The sequence below is a fragment of the Aythya marila genome (assembly GCF_965140915.1).
Source record: "Aythya marila genome assembly, chromosome: 24".
In the NCBI taxonomy this organism is placed as follows: domain Eukaryota; kingdom Metazoa; phylum Chordata; class Aves; order Anseriformes; family Anatidae; genus Aythya; species Aythya marila.
Window position 1 is genome coordinate 5,262,047 of NC_139065.1, and position 22,372 is coordinate 5,284,418.

The following is a 22,372-nucleotide window of genomic DNA, read 5'->3' on the forward strand; positions in this document are numbered from 1 at the left end:
CGGGCTCGAGGGGAGGCTGAGGAGAGGCTGCGGGGTCGGGGGAGGCCACAGGGCCTGGAGAGGGACCCGGGGAGGCCTTGGGGGGCTGGGGGAGGCTGTGAGGCTGGGGGAGGCCACAGGGCGCCAGGGGGAGGCTGGAGGGGGGCTGGGGGAGGCCGCTGGGCAAGGGGAGGCCGCAAAGGGAGCGGGGGAGGCCGCCCCGAGCTGCCCGAGGGGGCGTTGGGCCCCAGGGGAGGCCACAGGGGCCTGGAGGAGGCCCGGGGAGGCCACAGGAGGGCTGGGGGAGGCTGCCCCGAGCCCCCTCCGAGGGGGTGTCCTGCCCGGCCCCTGCCCCATGGAGGGAGGCCGGTGGCTGGCAGAGGCCCTGGGGTGGGGGCAGGCGGGCAGGGAGCCCCCCGGGGGGATTTCTCCAAGCTTGGGGCTCGGTTTTCGGCCTCCCCCCCCGGTGCTGGTGGCGTTGGCAGCCCCTGGGTCAAAGGGCTGCGGGCTGTTAACCAGTGACCAGCTCCTGGCACCGCTCTGCCGTGGGGACGGAGGGCGAGCGTCCTCGGCGCGGGCAGGGCCCGGCCGTGGGGTCTGCAGGAGGGGGGAGAGCGGGGCAGAAAGGCTCAGCCTCCGCGGGGAAGTTGCCTGGGTGTTGGGTGAAGGTGCAGCGTCCGCTCGTCAGCTGGGCAAGCCTTCAAAAACTGTGCTTTTTGGGGTGTTTTGAGGTTGTAAAAGCTCCTCGGCGCTGTCCAGGGGAAAAAGGAGAAGCGGAGGTAGTCAGGGAAGCTGCAAGTCGAGGAAAAAATGTGGGAAAGATGCGATTTGATGGTGGGAAATAAAAAGCAGGGGGGTTAGGGGGGCGCAGGGGGAAGGGATGGTGTGGGATTGCTGCTCCTTGTTGCCACCTGCAACCTTAAAAGGTCCCGGCTGTGGTGTGCAGGGCACCGACCCTCACGGTGTGTTCACGCTGTGGGTGCAGGAGGGATGAGTGCCGTGCTCCAGACACAACAAAAGTTACCTAAACTGCCCTTAGGTTTTTTTAACGATCTTCCATCAAGTCCAGGAGCCTCGGGTTCGAAGCTTGGAATCCGAGTTGAAGGCCTTGATATCAACAGTTGGGGGAGGGAAAACGCTTCCAGGGAATTGTGGAGCTAATCAATAGTCATGAGACAACTTGGGAACCTCCTTCCTTCCCTCTTCCTGCGGACCTGGAGTGAGCCCTGATGGCAGACGTGCAGCTGCAGAGGGAGTGAGGGAATAGCAAATAATGCCGCGTGCGTTGTGAGCTGAGAAATGCAAAAGAGTCTCTTCAGTGTGCAGGGTTTGTGTTGGGGAAGTGTTTCACAGCAGAAAATGCTTCCCTGCCTCCTTCGTGTTGTGGCGCTAGTAGGAATAAGAGTACCTGTGCTGTAGGTACTGCTTTGCAGGGTGATACTGGAGGGTTTTGGTGTGTGGTTTTTCCCTGTGATGTTCCGTGGGAGAGCAGAAACCTCAGCAGAGTCCCAGGAAGGACCTGGGGGTTCCTAGCGAGGTGGCTGTGTGTAACTGTGATGTTCCTCGTGTGTGTTGAAGAAGTTCTCTTCTCCAGGAATATTTAGTTTCTTTCGCAGTATCAGTTTCTTAAATACAATCTTAGAACTATTTTTTATCTTTTAGTCACAGTCAAAAATCTGAAATGATCGAAGGAACTCTCATTTCACAACTTCAGTGCCAAAGCTCTAGGAACACAATAAATTTTTAGTGTTTTTTCGGTGTTTATAAGCCTCGTTGGATGGGTGGGAGGGTGTGTAAAAGGAAATGTGACAACGTGGGGTAACGCATACAGCGCTCTGCGAAAATTAGCGCAGGCTGCGGTGTGATTGCTCCCGAAATGGGCTGGGAGCCCGGCGGGGTTTTGCCTTTCAGCAGCCCGGGCACGGCCGGGGGTGCTGCCAGCCCGCTGTGGGTGTTCTTGCCAGGATGCTCGGGTGCTGCCCCGTGGGATCGCCCGTCCCCTGTGCCTGTCACCCCACGGCGTGCGGTCCTGCCGTCTTCCTGCCCCGTTCTCCAGCTCCCACCTCCTTGGGATACCGGCCTGAGCGCTCTGCCCCTGCTCCCTGGTGTTATAAAAAGCTTCGGCCACGTTTTCCTCTCCTGGCAGCACCTCCCCTTCGTCGTGCTGCGCACCTCCAGGCTGCGACCCGAGGTGGTGGCAGGCAGTGCCGCCGTGTGGGGGCTGATTCCTGATTCCTTGCCCAGGAATTAGGGCCTGGATCTTCCATCAGCAGCCCTGCCCTGCCAAAAATCCCTCTGGGTGAGACCGCCGAGTCGCTTCTCCTGCTGGTAAAGGTTCGGCTCCTCTCCTGGGAGGTGATTCCTCCCTCTCCACGCCAGGATCGATGTCTGGCCGCAGGAAATGGCGAGGGAGCTCGCAGCAGGGCCGAGAGGTGCAGCCCGAGTGCTCCTCAGATACGCTCGTACAGGTTAATTAAGAACTTTTTTCACGAGTGCAGCAGGCGGCTCTTTGATGATAATGATGCAGTCACCAGACCTGGAGCTACTTCCTTGTTCTAGGCCTTTGAGATAGCACAGCGAGCGAGCCGAGCTGGGGTGTGCTTTGAACGAATGTTTCCAGGGCTGTCATTAGGAATTGTGTGTGATGTATCAAAATGAATCCCCACTTCTGGGGAGAGATGAATTGTTTTAAAACAGCTTTTTTTTTTCGGATAACTTGCAAAAGAACCTGTTGGTTGTGAAGAAATGTGAGCTGTGGGTCGCCTTCAGGTCTGTCCGCATCTGCAGCTGACCCCGAGCTGCTCGCTGTGCTTTCCAAGCATTTTGCAGGCCAGGGCAGCGCTCAGGAAGCTGCCAGCCGCTTTTATTAGCGACACTGCAGAGGTGCTTCAGGTGGAACATACACATCCTGAGCTTCCGAGGCCGGTCTTTGATCTTCAGGTAAGACAGGTTAAACGCTTGGAGATGTCTTTTTCCCTGTTATTTAAACGCTTTCCTCGAGTTGGGCCTCCTGTGAATTGCACGGGGGGTTCTGACCTGCTCCAGCTCAGCTTCCTGCTGCCCGGGTCCTTCAGGGGCTGCTGTTACGGCTTCAGGGCCTCGGTGTTTTTTTGGGGTTATTAAAGGGTCCAGAGGTTGGCCGAGAGGTTGAGCTTTTAGCCTAAAACCAGGAGCAAGCTCCAAAAGATGTCGAGGCCCTGAAATATTTCTTCCTCAGGAGCAGAACCGCAGCCGAGTCGCAGGGCGTTTTGCTGCCACGGTGTCTGGGATCAAACCCACCTCCGGCAAATGGGTCCCTGTGCTGTGGCTCCCTCCCCTCTGGGTGTTTTGGGGGGTCCCAGGAGGGTTTTTGGGGGGGTGCTGCGGTTCCAGGCGCTGGCTGGGGACATGTCCGAGCTTGTCCAGGCTCCGCAGTCTCACCCTGCTGCGTCCCAAACCCCTTTTGGAAAGCCTTTGTGTTCATTTATGTCTTAAATTTTGGGGTTGGTTAGGTCAGCGGGGAACAAATCTTATCTGGGCCCTGCACACGGTGGCCCTGACGTGGCAGCAGGGGTTGGTGGGACCCGGGCACATTCAGAAAACACTAGAAAGCAAATTTAGAGATGCCCTGACTGGGCATCAGCTGTGAGGAGCAGTGGAAACGTAAAAAAACAGGGAAACTCTGCACAGAATGGGCCTCTTGTTTGCTTTTGTTGTTACACTCCTGTAAGGCCCCTTGCTTGGAAGTCATGGGACTCTTCCCAGCTGATAGGGAAATCGTGTTGGGACATGGAAGAGGAAACTCGATTCACGGGAAATCGCACCAAATTTCAGGGGGAGAGGTTGCAGGGGGGGGACGTGAGCCCCTTGGGTTCTGTGTAGCTGGGCTTGGGCAGCTGGTGGTGGTGCTGGGTTTCAGCCCGTGTCAGTGCAGATTCCACCTCAGCAGATTTATTTAATGCAGGCATATTTCAATAATTTACATCTCGTGTTTGTTTACATTCTTTTTTCACTTTTGTTTAGCTGATTTCTGTTCGTCTGGTAGGTGTGATACTGGTATTTAATTGTAATGTGTCAGGTAACGATGGTTTCCATTGCGTTTAAAAAGGCAAAACGGCGCTTTATTGCTGTGAACCTGAGACTTTTGGATCTATGGTGGAGGGAAAAAAAAAAGGTGTTTAAGGTCCTTTTTTTGTGAGGCAGTCAGATCTCTTCTGGAGGTTTTCTTTTTTAGCATGCTCAGAAGAATTTGTAGCTCTGACCTGGTTTCTCCAGTACTCCAGAGAATTTTCTGTGAAAATAATTATAGGTTACTTTATCTCTGAAAATACTCCAGGAAGCCACCGTGGCGTTGCTGTACGGTGGCAGGGTGTTTCTGTAGGATCGAGGGGAGCTGAGGTGAGGTAGGGATCAGCCGCTGGCGGCGATTCTCACATCAGCAACGTGAATTTCTCTGGCATCGTGATGATTTATCTAACACTTAGGTGTGAGTTTTATTGATCACAGAGAGAAGGCAGAATATTGGATCCTAAAATTAAAATGGCCTTGTAAATAGATGGGGTTTGTCCCCAGGGCACCGGGTTTACCGGGACCCCCAGGCAGCAGGCATCCTGCAGACGATGCCTTTCCCACAACGAGGAGCCCCTCATGCTCCTGAGCTCCGTTTCCAGATCTTGGAGGTGTTCAGAAGACAAAAAGCATTCAGGTGTCCTCTGTTAACAGGTTTTTTGACTGCTTTTCTGTAGAAGATCTCCGATTTTGTGTCAGGAAGAACCTGGGCTCAGAGTGGCACCAGGGCCGGGAGCGGTGCGTGGCAGCTCGTCACCTCCCAGCCTTCTCCTGCTGTGTGTGAAGGGTTTGCTGGTGCACCGTGCAGAGCCACCCCCTGGTAAATCTTCGACTCCAGCCCTCCAGGAGCCGTGTGTTGTGCTCCTGGGGAACCAGAGGGCAGACGTGAGGCCGTGCCAAGGCAGACGCGTAAAGTTTTTAGGCATTACCTCCTGGGATATGAATGCTGAGGTGGAACGTGTGGCCTCAGCTGCCTCTGCCCCTGCGCCAGCCAACCTTTGATCATGAGGTGATACCAAAAGCCAGTTTATTGATCTGGGTACGGCGCTGCACGTTCGGTCTGGTAGAGAGCTGCGTGCAGCCGATTGCGTTAAAACACCTGCGGGTTTATTCCAGCCCTCCATTAAACACCAGCACCCCCCGAAGAATGCAGTTGATCTCTCAAATTAAAACACTGCTTTATTGCATTTTTTAGATGCAAATATTTAGGAGCAGCTCTAGCACTGCTGATCAAACACTTCTGGTTACAGACCCAACGTGCTGCCAGGTTTGTTTTTGTTGTGTGCCGGTTGTGGGGGCAAACATCTGCTGCTGGCATCGAGATCTCCATTATTTGCAGATCTTGAACGGAGCACGAACTAATTAATTTCATTTCCTCTGCTGTTTGAAGGCAGTGTTTCTGCTGATGTCCAGTAAACGAATCAGCTGCTATCAGAGAGCTCCATCCGATGAGAGATGTTGTGTCTGGCTGCATTTGCTGAGTTTTCCTCTCTTCTTCTACTTGTGAAGTCAAAGGGAAGGCAGGATATAAAACAAGCGGTAGGATTTCTTTTCCCCAAAACAATGAATGTAAACTCTCGTTCCCTGTTCCTATTAGAATTGTTGGATTTGCCACCAAAAACTTACTGTGCCAGTGGGGAGTTGTGGTGTCTGTGCTTAGCCTTAGAAGGGGTCGGGGTCCCTGCTCTCCGTGTCTGTCTGCTCTTTGTCTCAGTCCTCGGGACTCCCGTAACTTCCCTTTTGCTTACCCACGGCCCCATAAGTCTGAGGGCAACGTTCCCGGTGCTGCTTTCACAAATCACGAGCCCGGTGTTGATGCTCCTTTGGTTCTGGGCAGGCTGTGGGGGGAATCTCCAGCCCTTGAGTTCCTGGAGGAGACAAACCTGGGACAAAACAGGCTTTGAAATCAAGTTTGTCTTCCCTGGAAACTTCTTTGGGTTAACTCGGAACGGGTCCAGCATCTGGTAGGGAGGAGGTAGCGGGCGGTGGGAGGATTGGGGCAGGCTGGCAGTCCTGTGGCTGCTGCTCAGCGGTGCCTACGTAAGCTGCTTCGTACCCTGTCTGGGGAGCAGAAAATAGTTTTTAACAGCTTAATTCATTGCGGTGGCTCGAAGCATCGTGGATGTGTTCTTAGTATGTGTGAGCTGTTGTAGACTGTTGGATCTCTGCGCAACTGTCCCCTGATGTCACTAAAAATGAGAAAATGAGAGAATTAATCAGCTGGAAAATGTTTTCTTGGACAGCTTTTATTTAAAGCATTAAAAAAAGCACAACTCTTCTCCCGAAAAGCTCAAATACTTGATACAAGTAATCTGAATGAAAGGTAGACTTAAAATACATCGCGTTGTTAACTGCAGAGCGTTGTTACTGTGCTGTGCCCGTGTTGCAGACCCACCCGGGATGGGTGCGCGTGGCGCGGAGCTGCAAGCAGGAGCTGGGTGCGATGTAATTTTAGTCCAGCTGGGCTGCCCAGCGTGCCTGAACTTGTTCTCAGACAGTTTCTGTAGCTTAATCCCCCATTACTCGAACGCAGACAATTATAGATTGGTGACATGGTTTGTGCTGAGGAATTAGTGCTCGGGGAACCTGCAGCGTACCGGCAGCGCGCTGGCTTCCCGCTGGGATGGGCTGGTGCCCATGTCCGGGGGCAGCAGGTAGGGAGCAGCTCCTGCTGGGATGTTCACAAAACATTTTAGCCCAGACTTGGAGCTCCTGGCTGCCTGCTTTAGGAGGGTTCAGCTGCTGGGGTCTGGGGCTCGCAGCAGTGTCGCAGCCTTGGTTCTGCCACTGAGACGCTCCAGGGTGCGGTGAGCGCTCAGCTGGGACCGTGGTGATGGGTACGGTGCCTTTGTACCTGTCTGTGTGCTTCTAAAAGCCTGTTCAAGAGACTTCTGGTGGAGTGGGGTGTCCTGAAAACAGTGCATCTTCAGTGTCTGCTCACTTGCTGCCCCTGGATGGAGAGCAATATTGCATTCAGTCACTGCAGGTTTGGAACATCCCACCTGTATTTTGGAGCTGGCTGCTCTCAGCTGAAACAATCACCTGTTTTTCTGTGGCTTCGTGTAAGAAAATGCCTGAGCTTCAAATCAGCCAGCTTTTCCCCCCCTCCCTTAAGCTGTGTAAGTTCAGCTGAAAGCTTTCAGCTTCCCTCTGTGGTCCTTTTGTAAGGACCAAAAAAGCCTCACGAGGTAGTTTCCCAGCCTCATGTTTAGTGTAAGAGGTCAGCTCTGAAGGTAACTGATGTGCAAATTTGGCTTTCAGGAGCGGTGTTTATTGAAAGCTACTCACTGATTAAAATTTCCAGTCCTTCAAAACGTCTTGAGAGTCCTTCCAGTTAATTGCCCTGTGTTGTCTCCGCTGAAAATGTTTGAATTCAGCTCCAGGTAGAAGCGCTTCCCTGCGGTGTCAAGTCTCTCCCCCGAGCTTCTGCTAATGTTTCGAGGTGCCTCCCACTTCAGGAGCAGTAAGTAGCTGTTCGAGGTGGCCTAACCCGGAGTGCTATCAGTCCAGTTCCCCAGCAGCTGAGGAAATCAGATCCAAAGGGGTTGTTGGGTGCTGAGACGAAAGGAGCAGGCCGAGGATTGCCTCACTGGGATGTGCTCCTCAGGCATTTTGAGTCCCTCCCACCTGCATCACGCGGAGCTGTTCCTTTACTCAGGAGGGAGAAGTTCCCCAGCTGCTGCACTACTTCTCTTGCACACCTTTGTTTTTAGCAAAGGCTGCCTCGTGGGGTGCCGGGGTGCCCGGCTACACATTGCTTTGGGGAGTGGGAAGGACCTGAGAAGGGCGAGAATTCAGTCACGGAAGGAGTGCTGCCCAGAAAGCAGTAAGTATTTAGCCCCGTGTCACTGCTTAGCTTTTTGCACCGCATCTTTCAGGAGGACAGCACCCCGGGGCTGTGGTTCCCGTGCCAAGAGCTGCCTGTGGGTGCTGAGATCGCGCCACGCTCGGGCACCAGGCGTGGGGCACTTCTGTGCTCAGCCCCTGGGAGGGAGAGAAACACAACCTGGCACTCGCTTCAGCACAGCTGCTCTGCGCAACGCCGTGACAGAGTCCATTTGTCAGAGTGCTTTCTACTTGACTTAATCATTGTCCTCAGCTCGCTGTCCTTGTATGATACAAGGGCTGCATCCTGCATGAGATTCGGAGTCGAAGGCGTTGCGCTGATTGCCTTTGTTTCTCCTGGCAGCTCAGGAGGGTCGCTGCTGGGAGTCCCACCGTGAGCTCCTAATAGGTGGTAATAGAGGGCAAGAGCTGATAGGGACAAACTGCCGGCTGCATTCTGAGCTGGAGTGGCTGCCTTGTGGTCATTTGGATTCATCGAATAATTTTATAGGAAATGAGAACTTGTAGGTTCCCGTAACAGTTGAAATTTTAATTATGAAGTTGTTGCTTTCTGATGAAAGTGGTACTTAGGGGTGGAATTCCCGAGTCGTGACGACCTTCAGAGAGTCAGCCTGCGGGCTGCAAGGGATTTTTCCCCCGTAGTTCAGAACTTGAAGCTGCTGGATGGAAAACAAAACCAAAATACAATCCATGCGTGTAGTGGAAGAGGTGCAGGAGGTTACAGGTACCGGATGGTGCAGGATTCTCCCAGCTCACTTTCTCTGCCTGTTCTGGGTGTGTTTGGCAGCACTCCTGCCATCCCTTGCCCCGTGTGCTGCAGTGACCTGCTTGTTGCCTCCCAAGACGCCCACGGAGGCATGCTGGTGATGTGTGGCAAGAGCTGAGCCTTTTCTTGGTAACAGGAGGACGAGGTGCTGTGCATGTGCTTTCTGTAGAAGGCAGGGGTGAGTAAGCCTCAGTACCTCGGTTTCTTCATTCTCATACCCAAGAATTCAATTTTAAAACACCACACCACCACCGAGACACGTCCAGGTACCCGGGTGCTGCTGCTTGTGTGCACCGGGGCCGGGTTGTGAGAGGAGCCCTCTGCTTTGTGAATCGATTGGGAAGAGTTTCTTTCATTTGTGAGTGCTGCACGGTGACCTAGTTAATTGGGAGTAATTACTGTCTAAATATATTGGTTTAACATAACAAAAGGCTGTCTGGAAAAAACCCGGGAAGGGAAAGAATGGCTCAAGATAAACCACCTCTTTGCAAACACTTAAGAGTTGTTAAGGGACATCTCCAGAGCTATTAGCAGAGGAGGTTTTAACTTTGCTGGTGTAATTTAGCTCCTGAGGCTTGAAACAAAGCGGCAGAGCAGAGGAATGGACTTGGAAAGGGACGCGCTGTCTGCTTCTGGGGGCAGCAGTTTGCTGGGAAAACACTGGATAGGTAAATCGGGATGCCTTTGGGGAGGAAGGAGCGGGATTCCCGCAGTTAGAATGGGTCTGATACACACAGCTGCAATCCTTATCTCCTGCCTTCTGCCCTCCCTCTCCAAAACCTTTTTGGACTGGGGTTGGACGTGGCTGTGGTCGGCACACCTCGTGTGGCCGGATCCCGTGGGACCTGCTCTGTGCGCCCAGCTCCGCGCTGCTGCTGCCCTGAAAGGGGAAAAATTGCTTCATTTCGGCACCGAGCGCCTGGCACCTGGAGGGCTGTCCTGAGACAGAGGCAGCAGCGCGGCCGTCCCTGTAATTAGGATAGATCAGTCACGTAAATTACACAGGGCTTGGCGTGCTCATCTTACAGCTCGGGAGCTGTCTGGTTTATAATAGGAATTTATCTCATGCGGAGGGGCAGCGTGGTGGGTGGCACACCTCGGGGGGAGACGGGGCAGGCGCGGGTGTGCAAGGGAAGCCTGCAGCCGATAACCCCTGCCTCTCACCCCTGCCTCTCACCCCTGCCTCTCGGGGGCTTGGCTCCGCGTTCCTGTCCCCAGGTGTCTGGGCACGAGGGTAAAGACATGATAATAACAGCAGTGGATGCACGCAGGCGAATTTAAGGGTGATACAGGAATAAGGAAAGGTGCTCGCCTTTCCTGATTAACATCTGCTGCTCTGCTGCATTCAGTGGAAGGAAGGAGGCAGAGGGGGCACTTGTGCTCGGTCCCTGAGGTGCAAATCACCGCGCTGCAGCTTGCTGCGACCCTCTGCAGGTGATAGCTGCCACCCTGAGCAGGGGGCTGCCTTCACACCCACACCCAGCCCTGCCTGGGGACAGGGAGCGAGGGGCAGCATCCCTTGGGAAGAGCCCAGACGAAGGCAGCGGGGCTGTGCTGCTCGCTGTGCCCGCAGTGTGAGCGCCGCGGGGATCTCTGCAGCCGCACGGCGCCTATCTCCTCGGGTCGGCTGTGTCAAAGGACAGCGTGGGGCAGATTTGCTTTGTCATCCTGACTTTGGCTCTTGCTACTTTCAATTTCTCTTTGGTTTCTGGAAGCTTCCTTTTAATTCTCCAGGGGGAAGGCCGGGGGGGGCATCAAAGCACGCGCGGGTGCTGACCCCGACCAAAACCTGCGGCGGTGACTGGGATGGGGGCAGGAGGGTGGCTTTGGGGTGCCCGATGGCAGAAAGGTGGCGAATCTGTTTGTTTGCCACGTGCTTTTCTTCGGTTAGTTTTTAACTAAAGGCTGCGGAGGGCTGGAGCCGTTTCCCAATGGCAAAGCAAGCAATGAAATATGACCCAGGGAGGGGAAGGGAGCTGGCAGGCAGCCTGTGTGCACAAATAGCCCACTACCTTTCAGAGCGGGTTTACAGCCAAGCAAACAAAACAGCGCAGGCTGCCTTGCAGAGAATTACAGAAGAAATCTCCCCCATGGAACTGCTGTTTTCTCTTTCTTAATGCCAATAAAATGTTGTTACTCCCGATCCCAGAGTCGTAGCACGCAAGGACGGTGCCGGACGTCTGAAAATGGGTTTGTGTAGCAGTGGATTAGGAGGAGAAAGAGCTGCGTCGCTGTCTTTTGTAGCTCTCACAAAGCCTTTTGCCTCGGATCGCTGTAACACTGGAGGAAATTGTCGTGAAAACCGAGCTGCAGCTCGTGGTGTTAGCTGGTTGGGCGAGCAGGAGGCTCTTGGCACGGCCCTGCTGCAAGTTATGTAAATCTCGTGCCGTGTATAAGCAACAGGCGGCTGCTGACGTAAAGCCGAGCGTTTGTCTCCGGTTATTGGCGAACGTGACACGCACCCTTCCTGCAGCATTCGCCTGAGCTGCCTGTATTAAATATAGCCCCGACGCTCCGAAGTGGAAAACGTCTCGAGCTGAATAATGGCTTCTGGTCCGAAATTCAGCGCTCGAAATGTGGGAGTCCTGCCTGGAGGCTGGTCTGTTGCCCCGTGGTGCCCAGCCCTGTCGGTGTGTTAGCAGCAAAAGCTCTGGTGTGGGGTTGGAGGGTTTGCTGCGCCGGGCAGAGCGCCCCTCCGGGGCCACCTCGTGCCTTGGCTGAGCTGTGGGAGATGTCAGGATGTCAGCTGGCAGTGGCATCGTCTTCTGGTGGCTCCGGGGACTGGTGCATCTGTTGTTCAGGTGTCCCCCGGTGTGGGTGGCTCTCAGATCTGATTGTCCCCCTCTGACCCAAGCTCTGGTGCTGTTAGCTGCTGCTTTGGGGTCCTGTGTGTAAGCAGTCAGTGCCGCTTCTCTCCCAGGTGGTTTTGGTTTTACACAATGTCAGATTTTCTTTTTTCCCTCGAGCGCTGTAGGTCTTGAGCAGGAGGCAGTTCCTTTGCTCACTGTTTCGAGTCCCTTTCCAGCTGGCAAGCAGCCCCCGGAGCCCTCTGTTTGCTCTTTCTCAGGGTCATGCTGCAAATGTTTCTCCCGCTTTCACCTTGGCTTTCTGGCTGGGGGTTGGACACCTGACACTCCACCAAACAATGCTTACCCTACATAAATCACCGCACCACACAGCTTCTAACCACCCTTCTGTAGGGTTTCTGCTCTAGGTGGCGATTCCTGGTTCTTGATTTGTTTTTGTCTTGCTTAAAAAAGCAAAATAGCTCTGTGTGATCACAAAGCAGCTGTTATGCCCGGTGTTTTCGGTGCGATTTTGCTCATCCCCATTCTCACAGCACCTACTCACCGCATGTAAATGAGGGCCACAACCCCGCAGCCATGCGTAAACAGAGGAATTACATGATTTGCCACAACACTTACATAATAACATAATAGTATATCGTGGAATGGCAGCTCAGCCTCATGAATCCTCTTCCTGTTTGACTGCTCCTCTTTTCAAATTAATTACCCTACGAGTTTCCAGCTACGCCGTGACCATGAATCAATAGCACTTGTGGCTTTCTGCGTGTCCGTAATATATCACAGCCTTCCACTGCCACTTGTTTGGGATCAGTACGAATGTTTGTTCGTCCTGGACGGTTTGTAAGTTCCTCTGAGCTGTGACGATCCAGAGCTGAGCAGGCACCTGATGATTAATAAGTAGTCAGGGAGTGCTCGTGGCTCACACGACTGCGTTTCACAAGCAGCAGGGCTTGAGTTATTGTCCATAGTTGCTGGTGCCCTTTAGCCTTCAGAGTTATCAGCAGTGTGCTTGGTGTTTTGCTCATCTTACGCTCCTCTGAATCTTTTGTGCCAACATAAAACGAAGTTGAGTTCTCTTGAAATTAGCTGCAGAAACGAGGCAGATATAAAGAGCTGTCCACACACCACTGCCCAGCACTCACCCACTGTCTCTCCAAGTTGTTGTCGAGTCCCATAGGGTGGAGCCCTAAAAGGCTGAATTCCCAGGTTTCCAGTGAAAAGAAGTAGCAAAGTGATCTAACATAGTGTCTATAGAAGGTAAAAAGCTATGTTTTGAGCTCCGTTATCTTGCAGAATCCGTGTATGATAAAGATGGAGGGTTTAGGAAAATGTGAGCGGCAGAGTTCATCTAATCGGGATAATATTTTTACTGTTTAGGCTGACCCACGTGGACCTCTCAAGAGGACCCGGCTCACCCGTGTACTTAAGGCTGTAATCTGCTTTTTGCTTTCTAGGAACCTACAAGCCGCCATCGGAGCCTATTATGACTTTGAGAGCCCAAATATCAACGTACCCTCCATGTCCTTTGTTGAAGATGTCACCATCGGGGAAGGAGAGTCCATCCCTCCTGACACCCAGTTTACAAAAACATGGAGGATACAGAACACAGGTAAGTCCCTTGGACTGCAGCAAAGCCCATGTCACGTGCATTAGGCGGTGAGGTGACACGGTGGCAGATCTCATGGAGGAGCTGCAGCTCAAGGCAGGAGGTCCGTGCGCACCTCACTCAGACCAGAGCCACCCCGTTACTGGAGGAGGTACCTCCAGGTACCTCCAGTACCTTTGCGTATCCCTTCTCACGTCAGCACAAATGCGTGGCTCATTGTGCAGCTTGGTCAGTGCCCCAGTCCTGTTCTTCCTGCCACCACGTAAGCAAAAGCTCTAGGGAACTGCTGTAGGAAGAGGCAGGTAAATAGAAAACGAAATACGTGTTTGTTTTCATTTTGTTGCTGGCAGTAGTTAAATCTGAGAGTAGATTAAGAATCCTTAGCTAGTCTTTGTTTATGATCACTTAAACAAATGGAACATGTTCTTGAGTTGGTGAAGAGATCCCGTTAAGTCCCAAAGCCTTTTAGCTCATGACCAGCCTGTGAATAGTACCACTACACTGCTTTGCCCCCTTGTTTCTGATTGTCACTGTCACTTGGTTGGGCTCTTGGTAGAAATGTGTTCTCTGTGGAGGCAGAGATCTAACCTGAGAAGAGGTGGCTGTGCAAGGGGAACGTGGCAGGTACCTTTTACTTTTCAGTACCCTTTTGTCCGAATTGCTTTTTCATGCGTTAGGAGGATGCAGGGCTGGCGATGCCACATTCCAGGGTGAGATAAGTCAAAGCAGGGACCGAAATCCAGGAAGTGAGACCAGGCAGAATGCATTCCCAGTGCTTAATCTGTTGGGATGTAGTCAGAGAGAAATGAGATCCAAGGATGCAAAGGGGAATACCTTGCCTTTGACTGTTGCAATGACAGGATGTTGCATTGATGTTTAACCTGTGCCTGAATTTAATTGACCTGCTTGTACTTCTGTGAAGAAGCATGATAGCACAACGAGGTATAATGCCATGAATCATCATGAGTAATGTACAGCTACGTTAGTGCTTTTACTGGTAAATAGCTGCAGTGCTTGAGTGCTGTACACATTTGTGCTAAATATCGAAGTACAACAAAGACTAAAACAAAATCTAAGTAAAAATCTAAGTATTTCATCTGGATACCGGAGGTAAGGACAGTAACATATAAACACTATATTCTAGAGAAAGGCCTTAATTATTTCCATTTACTTTTTTCTGTTTCACTTATGCTGTTGCACTATAGCTTGCTTAAACTCCTGTAATGTTCAAAATTGGCATTTTTTTAATAACTGTCTCAAATCTTATGAATGTAGTAGGTTCGATGGATCTAGTTTCTCCACTCCTGGTATTTGCGTGTGTTATGACTACACCCCCTTTCTGGCTCCTTTCAGATCCTTCCTGATGCATTCTTTCCTGCATGTAAATCCAGCCCTAATTTAACATCCTCGTTTAAGCAGTGTTTCATTGTTCTTGGTACGTTTGACCTTCTGAAATCCCTGGGCCTGCTGAAATGAGGAAGGGTAGTTACAGTTAATCTTGACTCCTGAGCTCCTGGCAAGGCCAAAATTTGTTTTGGCTTCTGTGTGGGTTAAAGCCTGACTTCTTAAGAAGTACATCTGTGCTCTAATACTGGTGCTGGAGGCCAACTCTTGTTAAAATCATGCTGTTGGGGCATGTTTTAGTTAAATATGCCTTCACGTACTGTGTTATGACTGAAGTTTAAGCAGAACCACAGCATTTTATAACTATTTTAAGGTTTAATTAAGATATAATATCAAAGGACTGTAGTGTTTCCAGATAATATCTGCTTGTTTGGTAGATAACTGAAGTAAAGCCAAGGTTTTTAACAACTCTACAGGAACCCTTGATTAAATGAACGTGGTCCTAGAACAAGAAATACCTGAGGCATGTGTCACGGAGGTGCTTGGTGGCTGACATGTGTGACAAGCAGGGCTCTGGGAGATTGTCGGTTTTAAGCAGTAAAGCTGGGTTCAGCCAGGTTATTGTGTGTTATTAAAAACTAATACCCTGCTCTGATACCTTCCAGGACGGTGCTTGGCCAAAAGATCAGTTTGTGTGGTGAGAGCAGTGCTGAAAGAGCAGCAGGATTTAAGACTTATTTCCTCTTCCCACTCTACCCCCAGCTGCTGCTGGCTCTGCAGGACAGTTACTACAATTTATCATCTCCCGCGAGATGAGTGTACCGAAATAGAATGACATAATCATCATTTCATTTTATGGGGCTTATCAGTTGCAGCATTCTAGGCACCTTGCAAGCCTAAAGCCATTAAACCTGATAAAAATCACATCAATTATTTAAACTAAACCCTGTTGCTGGGCTGCCAGCCTTTTCAGATGAGGCTTCGTGGTCAGCTCCCCCACACCAGCCTGAGGTCAGCTCGTCGCTTGGCTCCTCTTTCAAAGACCTCCCGATCTCAGCAGCGTTTCCAGCCGGAGCAGTATGTCCCTGACTGAATGTCCGGTGTTCTTTGTTCATGTCATGATCTCCCTGTGAGATGGAGAGGTCCACGAATGAGGAGTTGAGTAGAAAACCAGTCCCTGTCATGTCTTCACCGAGGCATCCGCAGGGATTGAATTAGCAGGCGAGCTGCTGCAGGGGATGCTCCTCGAGGTAGCCTGAGGTCAGATCAGCAGCCACCGTTCTCGCCTCGAGTGCTTCCAAGCTTCTTGGTGCATCAGGCTTCCCTTGGCTGTTCCCTTCAGCCTCAGCCAAGCAGAAGGTATTCTCAAAGTCATTGGCTCAGGCCCGCCACATTACTGGAGGAGAAGCAAAAGCCAATTCTAAGCTGATTTTTTTTTTGTGAGTCTTGGAAGCACGTTACTTTTTGTCTGCCCCAGAACTTGTTATCTTTGGCGGAGATGGCTGTGTGTGCATGCAGTGACTGTTCTCTGTATCTCTGCAGATTGCCAGGTCGCACGGTCAGGCCCAGTGTCTGCAGTCTAAACATTGATCTCCACAAAGAAATCGTGTTCACAGTCCTCTCCACCATTGCGCAAGGCTGAGAGAAGGGTTGGTGCAGGGAGGGGAATAAATCCGTTTAGAAAGCAGTACCAGCTCTTCAATTGTAATTTGAAGTCTTTGTTCCTCTTGAGACTAACGGACTGAAAAGGGAATTCTTATCTGAAAAAAAAGGTTTCCAGCGCTTTGGGTTAATAACACGTGTTTTGACATTGCAAGGCTCAGGAGCTGCATATAGTGAGGCAGAAATGAGGAGAAGTAAAACTAGGTCTGACCTCTTTGGCTATGGCATTTGAAAAACACATGTGAATTTCAGTTCTGTTGATTTTTTTGCCTTTTCAGCTGTTACACAGACTTTGAGATTCTTGCTGTGTGAAGAGCTAGAGATTATTTCAAAAGAAATACGGGTTTTCCTGCTGGTCACAAAGTGGACCAGTTATGCCTTGTCTGAAAACTGTGTTCTCCTCTGTCAGTTGCTGACAATGCTGCGTGTATCTCGGTATTCCTTTGACTGTTGAACAATTGCACAACTGTTTTGATGAGTGTGTTTTATCCAGTCTCATACAAACACGTATGACTTTTCCTGGTGCATCATCACTAATTTTTTCTTCTGCTTGATCCCAGGGACGGAGGCCTGGCCCCCAGGGGTTTGCCTGAAGTATGTTGGGGGAGACCAGTTCGGCCACGTAAACATGGTGATGGTCAGGTCCCTGGAGCCCCAGGAGATTGCAGATGTCAGTGTTCAGATGTGCAGCCCCAGCACAGCAGGAATGTATCAGGGACAGTGGCGAATGTGCACTGCCACAGGACTCTATTACGGAGGTGAGCGATCCCTTTTCTGGCACTTCAAGCTCTTCTTCATGATATTCCCGTTGTAAACAGAATGGATGCTCCTGGCCCCTTGTTGGACACCCTCCTGATAACCAAATCACATATCCCTAAATGTATTTGTGTGATTTATTGTAATGGCTGTTGACATGAAACCTCACTGTACAAAGACGTAAGAACCAGGCAGCTGCAGTCTGATAACCCTTGGTTTCCATTTTGTAAATGTTCTGCTCCACAAATCTGGGGGCCAGTGCTCCTTGCTGCAGGTAGGCCTTCGGCAAGCTTTGACTAAATGCAGGAGGAGGGTAGAGGTCTGCTGGCTCTGAGGCTAAATATAGAAAACAGAAAACATCGAGTGAGCTGCTTTGTTGTCTTGGTCAGCACAGAACTGTTTTCTAAACACTGGAACAAATTGCAGATCACAGAGCTCTTAAAAACAAAGAGGCTTGCACAGTTCGCCTTGAAACTCTTTCCCTGTTGGAATTTGTTCCAAGTTTTCCAGTGCTGAACATCATGAACTACATACAGGCATAAAACCGAAGTGGTGAAAACCCCATCTGACACTTGGTAAAGGCCCAGGTTTCAATAGTTAAACTTGGTGCATCTGCTGGGAACCACTTTTCTGTATTTAAAAACCACTTTGGGATATTTTGCATGGTGCCTCAGGCTAAGCCACCAACATCTTCATTCATTCGGAGCCATTTAGTGATTTTTAGCCAGCTGTAGTTTATACTGAGAACATCTTTGTGCCTGTTTTGGCAGTTGGGCGTATCCCAAGTCCCCGGGTTTGAGTGAGAGATGTTAGCACTCGGAGTCAAAAATAACTCTTTGCTCTGTTTTTTTGGCAGAATTGTCAGCGAGTGTAAGACTCTTCTGTGTTGAAAGTGGATGTAACTTGTCCCTGAAACGTGTGCATAAATTAGGTTGAAAGGCCTGTTCAACTTGCATTGCCTGCTGCGGGCCTGTGCGGTTATTAATCCAAGGTTTTCCTACACGCTGACAAAGAAGCAGGCTAAGGGCTTACTAAACTTGCTCAAGTTACACCTTTTGAAGGAAAACTACCTGCAAATTGAAATTGGCAACTGAGCTTTGAATCAAAGATGCCCTTCCCTGTGGTAGGTTGAATCCCTGGTGCTTGTTATCTCCCACAGCTCAGGTCCAGCTGGGGGTTGCCTGGTGTCGGTGCACAGCTCTGGCATGGCGCTGGGGTCCTTAAACAGCCGTGGTTTTGTAAGGTGGAATCCCACTTGTGGTAAATTGGGTCACAGAATGCAAGCTAATGAGCGACATTCAACCTGGTGAGGGGCTGGAAGGAGAGCTCCAGCAAATGAAGGCTGCTCCGTGAAGCAGTGGTGGTGTAAAGCTGCGCAGCGAGGGTAGCTGCTGCCTCCTGCCCCGAGCCAGCACAAAAGAGCCCCTTGTAGGTTAACGCTGCAGAAAAACTGGAACCCGAATCCCATGTGACGTGAGGTGCTGTTATTAGATCTGCTGAGATGAGATAAGGAATTGCTGCTGTTCTTTTCAATTTTCCCTCTCTGTACAGCAAAACAAAACTGGAGCACATTTAATGGAGGGGCGGGGAAAAAAAAAAAGCAGTAGGACTGAATTTGGATAGGTCCCAAGCGATGTATTTGTGTAAATATGCCACAGTGTTTGCATGAAGTGTAAATGAAATGGTAAGTAGAAAAAACGATCTTATCTATGTACAAAAGACACATGTGATGTAAGAACTGTAAACACACACACATATATATTTTAGCCAGTTGTTTGCAAATTTGTGTAATAGTCTACCAGTCTGTGCATCTTGTCTACCTACTATGGATGTTTTGGAACTGAAACAGATATTTTAGTGTGAATTGTCATAAACCTAATAACCTTCCAAGTTTTTTTTTTTTTTTTTTTTTTTTTTTTCAGAGCCAAACCTTTTAATGCTAACCAAAACCCATGACCTTTTCTTTGTTGTCAGAGCAGGAGACTGGGAGTGATATTGCCTGGCTCTCATTTCAGACTTGTTGCGTAGCCTTGGTTAAAGTCACTTCAGGTTTTCTTTTTCAGTGCATCCTATTGGTAATCTGAAGTATGGAGTTTCAAGTCATCGTGTCAGCTTGTTTTTTATATGTTCTTACCTGGTTCCTCCAAGTTCAGTAGGAGTAAAACTTACTGATTCCCTTGAAGGGTTCGACTTTACTCGTTTCTACCCAGTACTTCTGATGCTTTATAAAAATGTGTTATAAACAATCATTTTTTTGCTATTGTAAAGAAATGAGTTCATACTTTCTCCTTTTTCCCACCTCTCCATAAACTCCATCTATTGATGACCCGCGTGTCTTTCATTTTCCACAGATGTCATCTGGGTGATCCTCAGCGTGGAAGTTGGAGGACTTCTAGGGGTAACACAGCAGCTGTCATCCTTTGAAACAGAGTTCAACACGCAACCGCATCGCAAGGTAGAAGGAAACTTTAACCCGTTCGCCTCTCCGCAGAAGAACAGGCAACCAGATGAAAACAACCTAAAAGACCCTGGGGGTTCCGAGCTAGGCACAATCAGCAAAAACACGTGGGGGCCTGCTCCTGACCAAATCGAACAAGATCAGAATGGACTGTCACAAAACTCTGTAAATCTCTCCCCCAGCAGTCACTCGAACAACTTGTCGGTAGTGACATACAGTAAGGTAGGTGCCCTGGGCGAACAGGAGAATGGGTAGGTGATGAGACTGGTGTATGTAATAGTTCTTCGTTACAAACTGCAAAGCCCTTCCCTTCTGCTTCTGCCAGACCTGCTAAGGAAGGTTTTGAATTTGACTGTCTGACTCTGCCAACTCCTCATGTTATATTAAAATACTTTTGCCTCTGATAGACTCTACCAGATCCACCTTTTTTTTTTTTTGTTTTTGCTTCAAGTCCTTCTTAAAGTTTATATAATCTTGTCTGGGTGCTGTAACTATTAGTGGCTGGGGCCTACTCCAGCTGCATATGCAGATAAGTCAAAATATCTCTCAAGATGTGCTCCTAAGTTTTTACAGAATTAAAAAAAGAAATGACCACACCCCAAACCTAAGATTAACCAGATAACTTTTTTTTTTTTTTTTTTTTAACTGGTGTGGAGTGACTACAGAGCTCAACATTTTGATCCCAGAAGCTATCTGTCAGGAATGGTCAGTCAGAGGACTATTCCTGTCTGTGTCCTTGTCCTGTTTATAATTGTAGGTGACTTTTAAATTATCTTTACTTTAAATCTCTCTCAAAAGCTTGCTTGGTGGATGCTATAAGAGTCTGAGTGATATTTTGACTGTTTTTATTTGCTTGTGTGTGACAAATGAATAGCAGGATTATTTACAATTCAGAATCCACCTGTTAATGCAGCCAGTATGTGTAGGTGTGTATTGTCGTATGTCAAACTAGTTTGATTTTTAAAATCCTTTAAAAATGCTTTACTGTACTTTAAGCAGGCTGTGTAGGACAATAACACTTGGTTGCTGAATGACTTAATAAAGCCCTAATATTAGTTCACCTACAGCACTTTAGTTCCTAACTGGATGAACTGCCTGTCCTCTACCAGTGGATCATATTTTAGTGGCCTACTTTGCACCAGGGCTATGCTTTTTTTTTTTCTTTTTTTTTTTTTTTTACTGCTGGCATGCTTGGGAATAACTGTTTGACAGACTACCAATCACCCATTTTGTGTTTTGCACCCCAAAGATAATTTTTTATAAGCTGTATTGGTTCCTGCTTCAAGATTCTTGCTCATTAAACATGAAATGGATGGCTTAAGCAATGAATAAAAAAATAAAGCCTTTCACCTATCAGTTCAAATGCAGTCTGGGTTAACAGTGACCGAAAGTCACTGCTGTTTGATGGTTTCTTGGTGGATAGCAGTGCCCGCTTTCATTGTGGTGTTTGCTGGAGGGACGGACCATCCTCTGACTTGGCAGAGGCCACCTGTGTGCTGACACATCTCTGCATAAATTCCATCTCAGGTCCGTTGGGGGTTGTAGTATCCCAGCGAAGGGTGGGGACAGCTCTGCTGGTGCATCAGTCAGTGAAGAGTAAAAATCAGCTGCTAAGTATAGCTCTGAGTTGATGGAATTAGCTAAGCCTTTCACAGCTTAACACTAGGCTTTAATTTAGGTGAGAAAACTCATTTCCACTTTCAGTGGTCAGCTTTAGGGTTGGGTTAGCTTTATTTTTTCCCCTTTGCCCTCTTTCTCCGAGCGCAGGCTTAGCAATTGCTTCATCGTTTGTTTGCACTTGCAGGTGGGCAGATGTGGCACTGCTCAGAGCTGCGCTTCCGAGAAAGTTCCTGCACAGAAATTCTGGATGTGGGGTTTTGGCAGCAGTGTGGCCTTCGTTTCTTCACTAGGTCTCCCCTGTGGAAAATTCCTCGCCCTCCCTACTGAAATGAGAGTGGTGTGGGCAACAAGAGGTCCGGTGTATCAGCAGGGGCTCCTGGCTGAGTAGCAGATCTTGGCTTTTTTTTTAGGGGGAGTATAGGTGTAAGAAACATGTACCTACTGGAGGCGCATAGAGCATAGCCTGTGCCAGATGTTCTGTGGAGAAGAAAAGCCAAAAAGGAGACAAACAGTGCCAGAGATATTCTTGATAAATTTAAGAAATATGGTCAGGCTAGTAACCCAAAGTTTGTGAGTGTTACCCCTATGAGTTGTTATAACCTAACCTTGGAGGTAGGGCGTTCTTTCTCTTTTTATTCCTTTTAGTATTTTCAGAATATTCATAGGGGGTTTTGAGGCAGATTTGATATAAAAGCAGAAATCTTGCTCCATTTTTTTTCTTTTTTTAGGAAGGGTAGCTTTTGGAGACAGGATAGGCTGTGTAGAAAGTTTATAGATCTTTAAGGTTCTTGAGGTTTTTATTTCTAACGTGCTGTTTCTGTCTGACATCACACCAGTTCGCTGTTGCTTTGAGAGCCGTTCCTGAGGTAGGTGTGAGGATCAGAGACCTCCTCCAGCCGTGCCCTTTCCATGCAGGGCAGGAAGCATTCTGGCCTTGTTGCTCACATTGGTACCATCCCTGTGGTGCGATGCTCTTTCTGCAGTGAACAATTTTTGTAGGTTTGGCATCCTAAATACTTGGTCTCATTTAAAACTATCAGGTGAACAAGCTTTGCCTTTCTTGGTTTAGGCCGAGGGCCTTGCAGCCCTTCTTCCTGCAAGCCAGAAATCCTTCTGGAAAACATTTTTTCCAAAAAAAAATAGGTAATGTGTAAGTGGGATCCCCAGTTGGGGCTCAGATTAAATGGAAAAGGGCATGATGGGGGTGGTGTCAGAAGTATTAAACTGCGTGGGCTGCAGGTGGTGGTTGGGCACCTGCTGGTAATCTTACCAATGCTTCAGCCTCCCATCTCCTCCTCCTCCTCCCTGGGGACTGGACCTGTACTCTGCTGCTTGTGGAGGGTGAAAGAAAGCTACTACATTCTGTTGTCTTCTGATTGAACGTTGACCTGGAAGGCTTCATTTTAAGTTCTAGGAGCAGACAAAGAGCACTGGGGGTTGGTAGTGTAGATAGCTGGATATAGGATACCTGGATTGTACTT

The 22,372-nt window shown here is 49.5% G+C and overlaps 1 protein-coding gene across 2 annotated transcripts in view; it reads left to right on the top strand.

Moving 5' to 3' along the window:
- Window positions 1–22,372, top strand: part of ILRUN (inflammation and lipid regulator with UBA-like and NBR1-like domains) — a 33,061-nt gene that overhangs the window by 536 nt on the left and 10,153 nt on the right. The window contains exons 1-4 of one of the 2 annotated variants that reach the window (XM_082778369.1): window positions 11,116–11,268; window positions 12,900–13,054; window positions 16,618–16,815; window positions 19,165–19,493. In XM_082778369.1, coding sequence (XP_082634495.1) covers window positions 11,213–11,268; window positions 12,900–13,054; window positions 16,618–16,815; window positions 19,165–19,493 — 738 coding nt within the window. In that variant the 5' untranslated portion in view covers window positions 11,116–11,212. Of the gene's footprint in view, window positions 1–11,115; window positions 11,269–12,899; window positions 13,055–16,617; window positions 16,816–19,164; window positions 19,494–22,372 lie in introns of those variants that run through there. The other variant, XM_082778368.1, reaches the window with a different exon arrangement.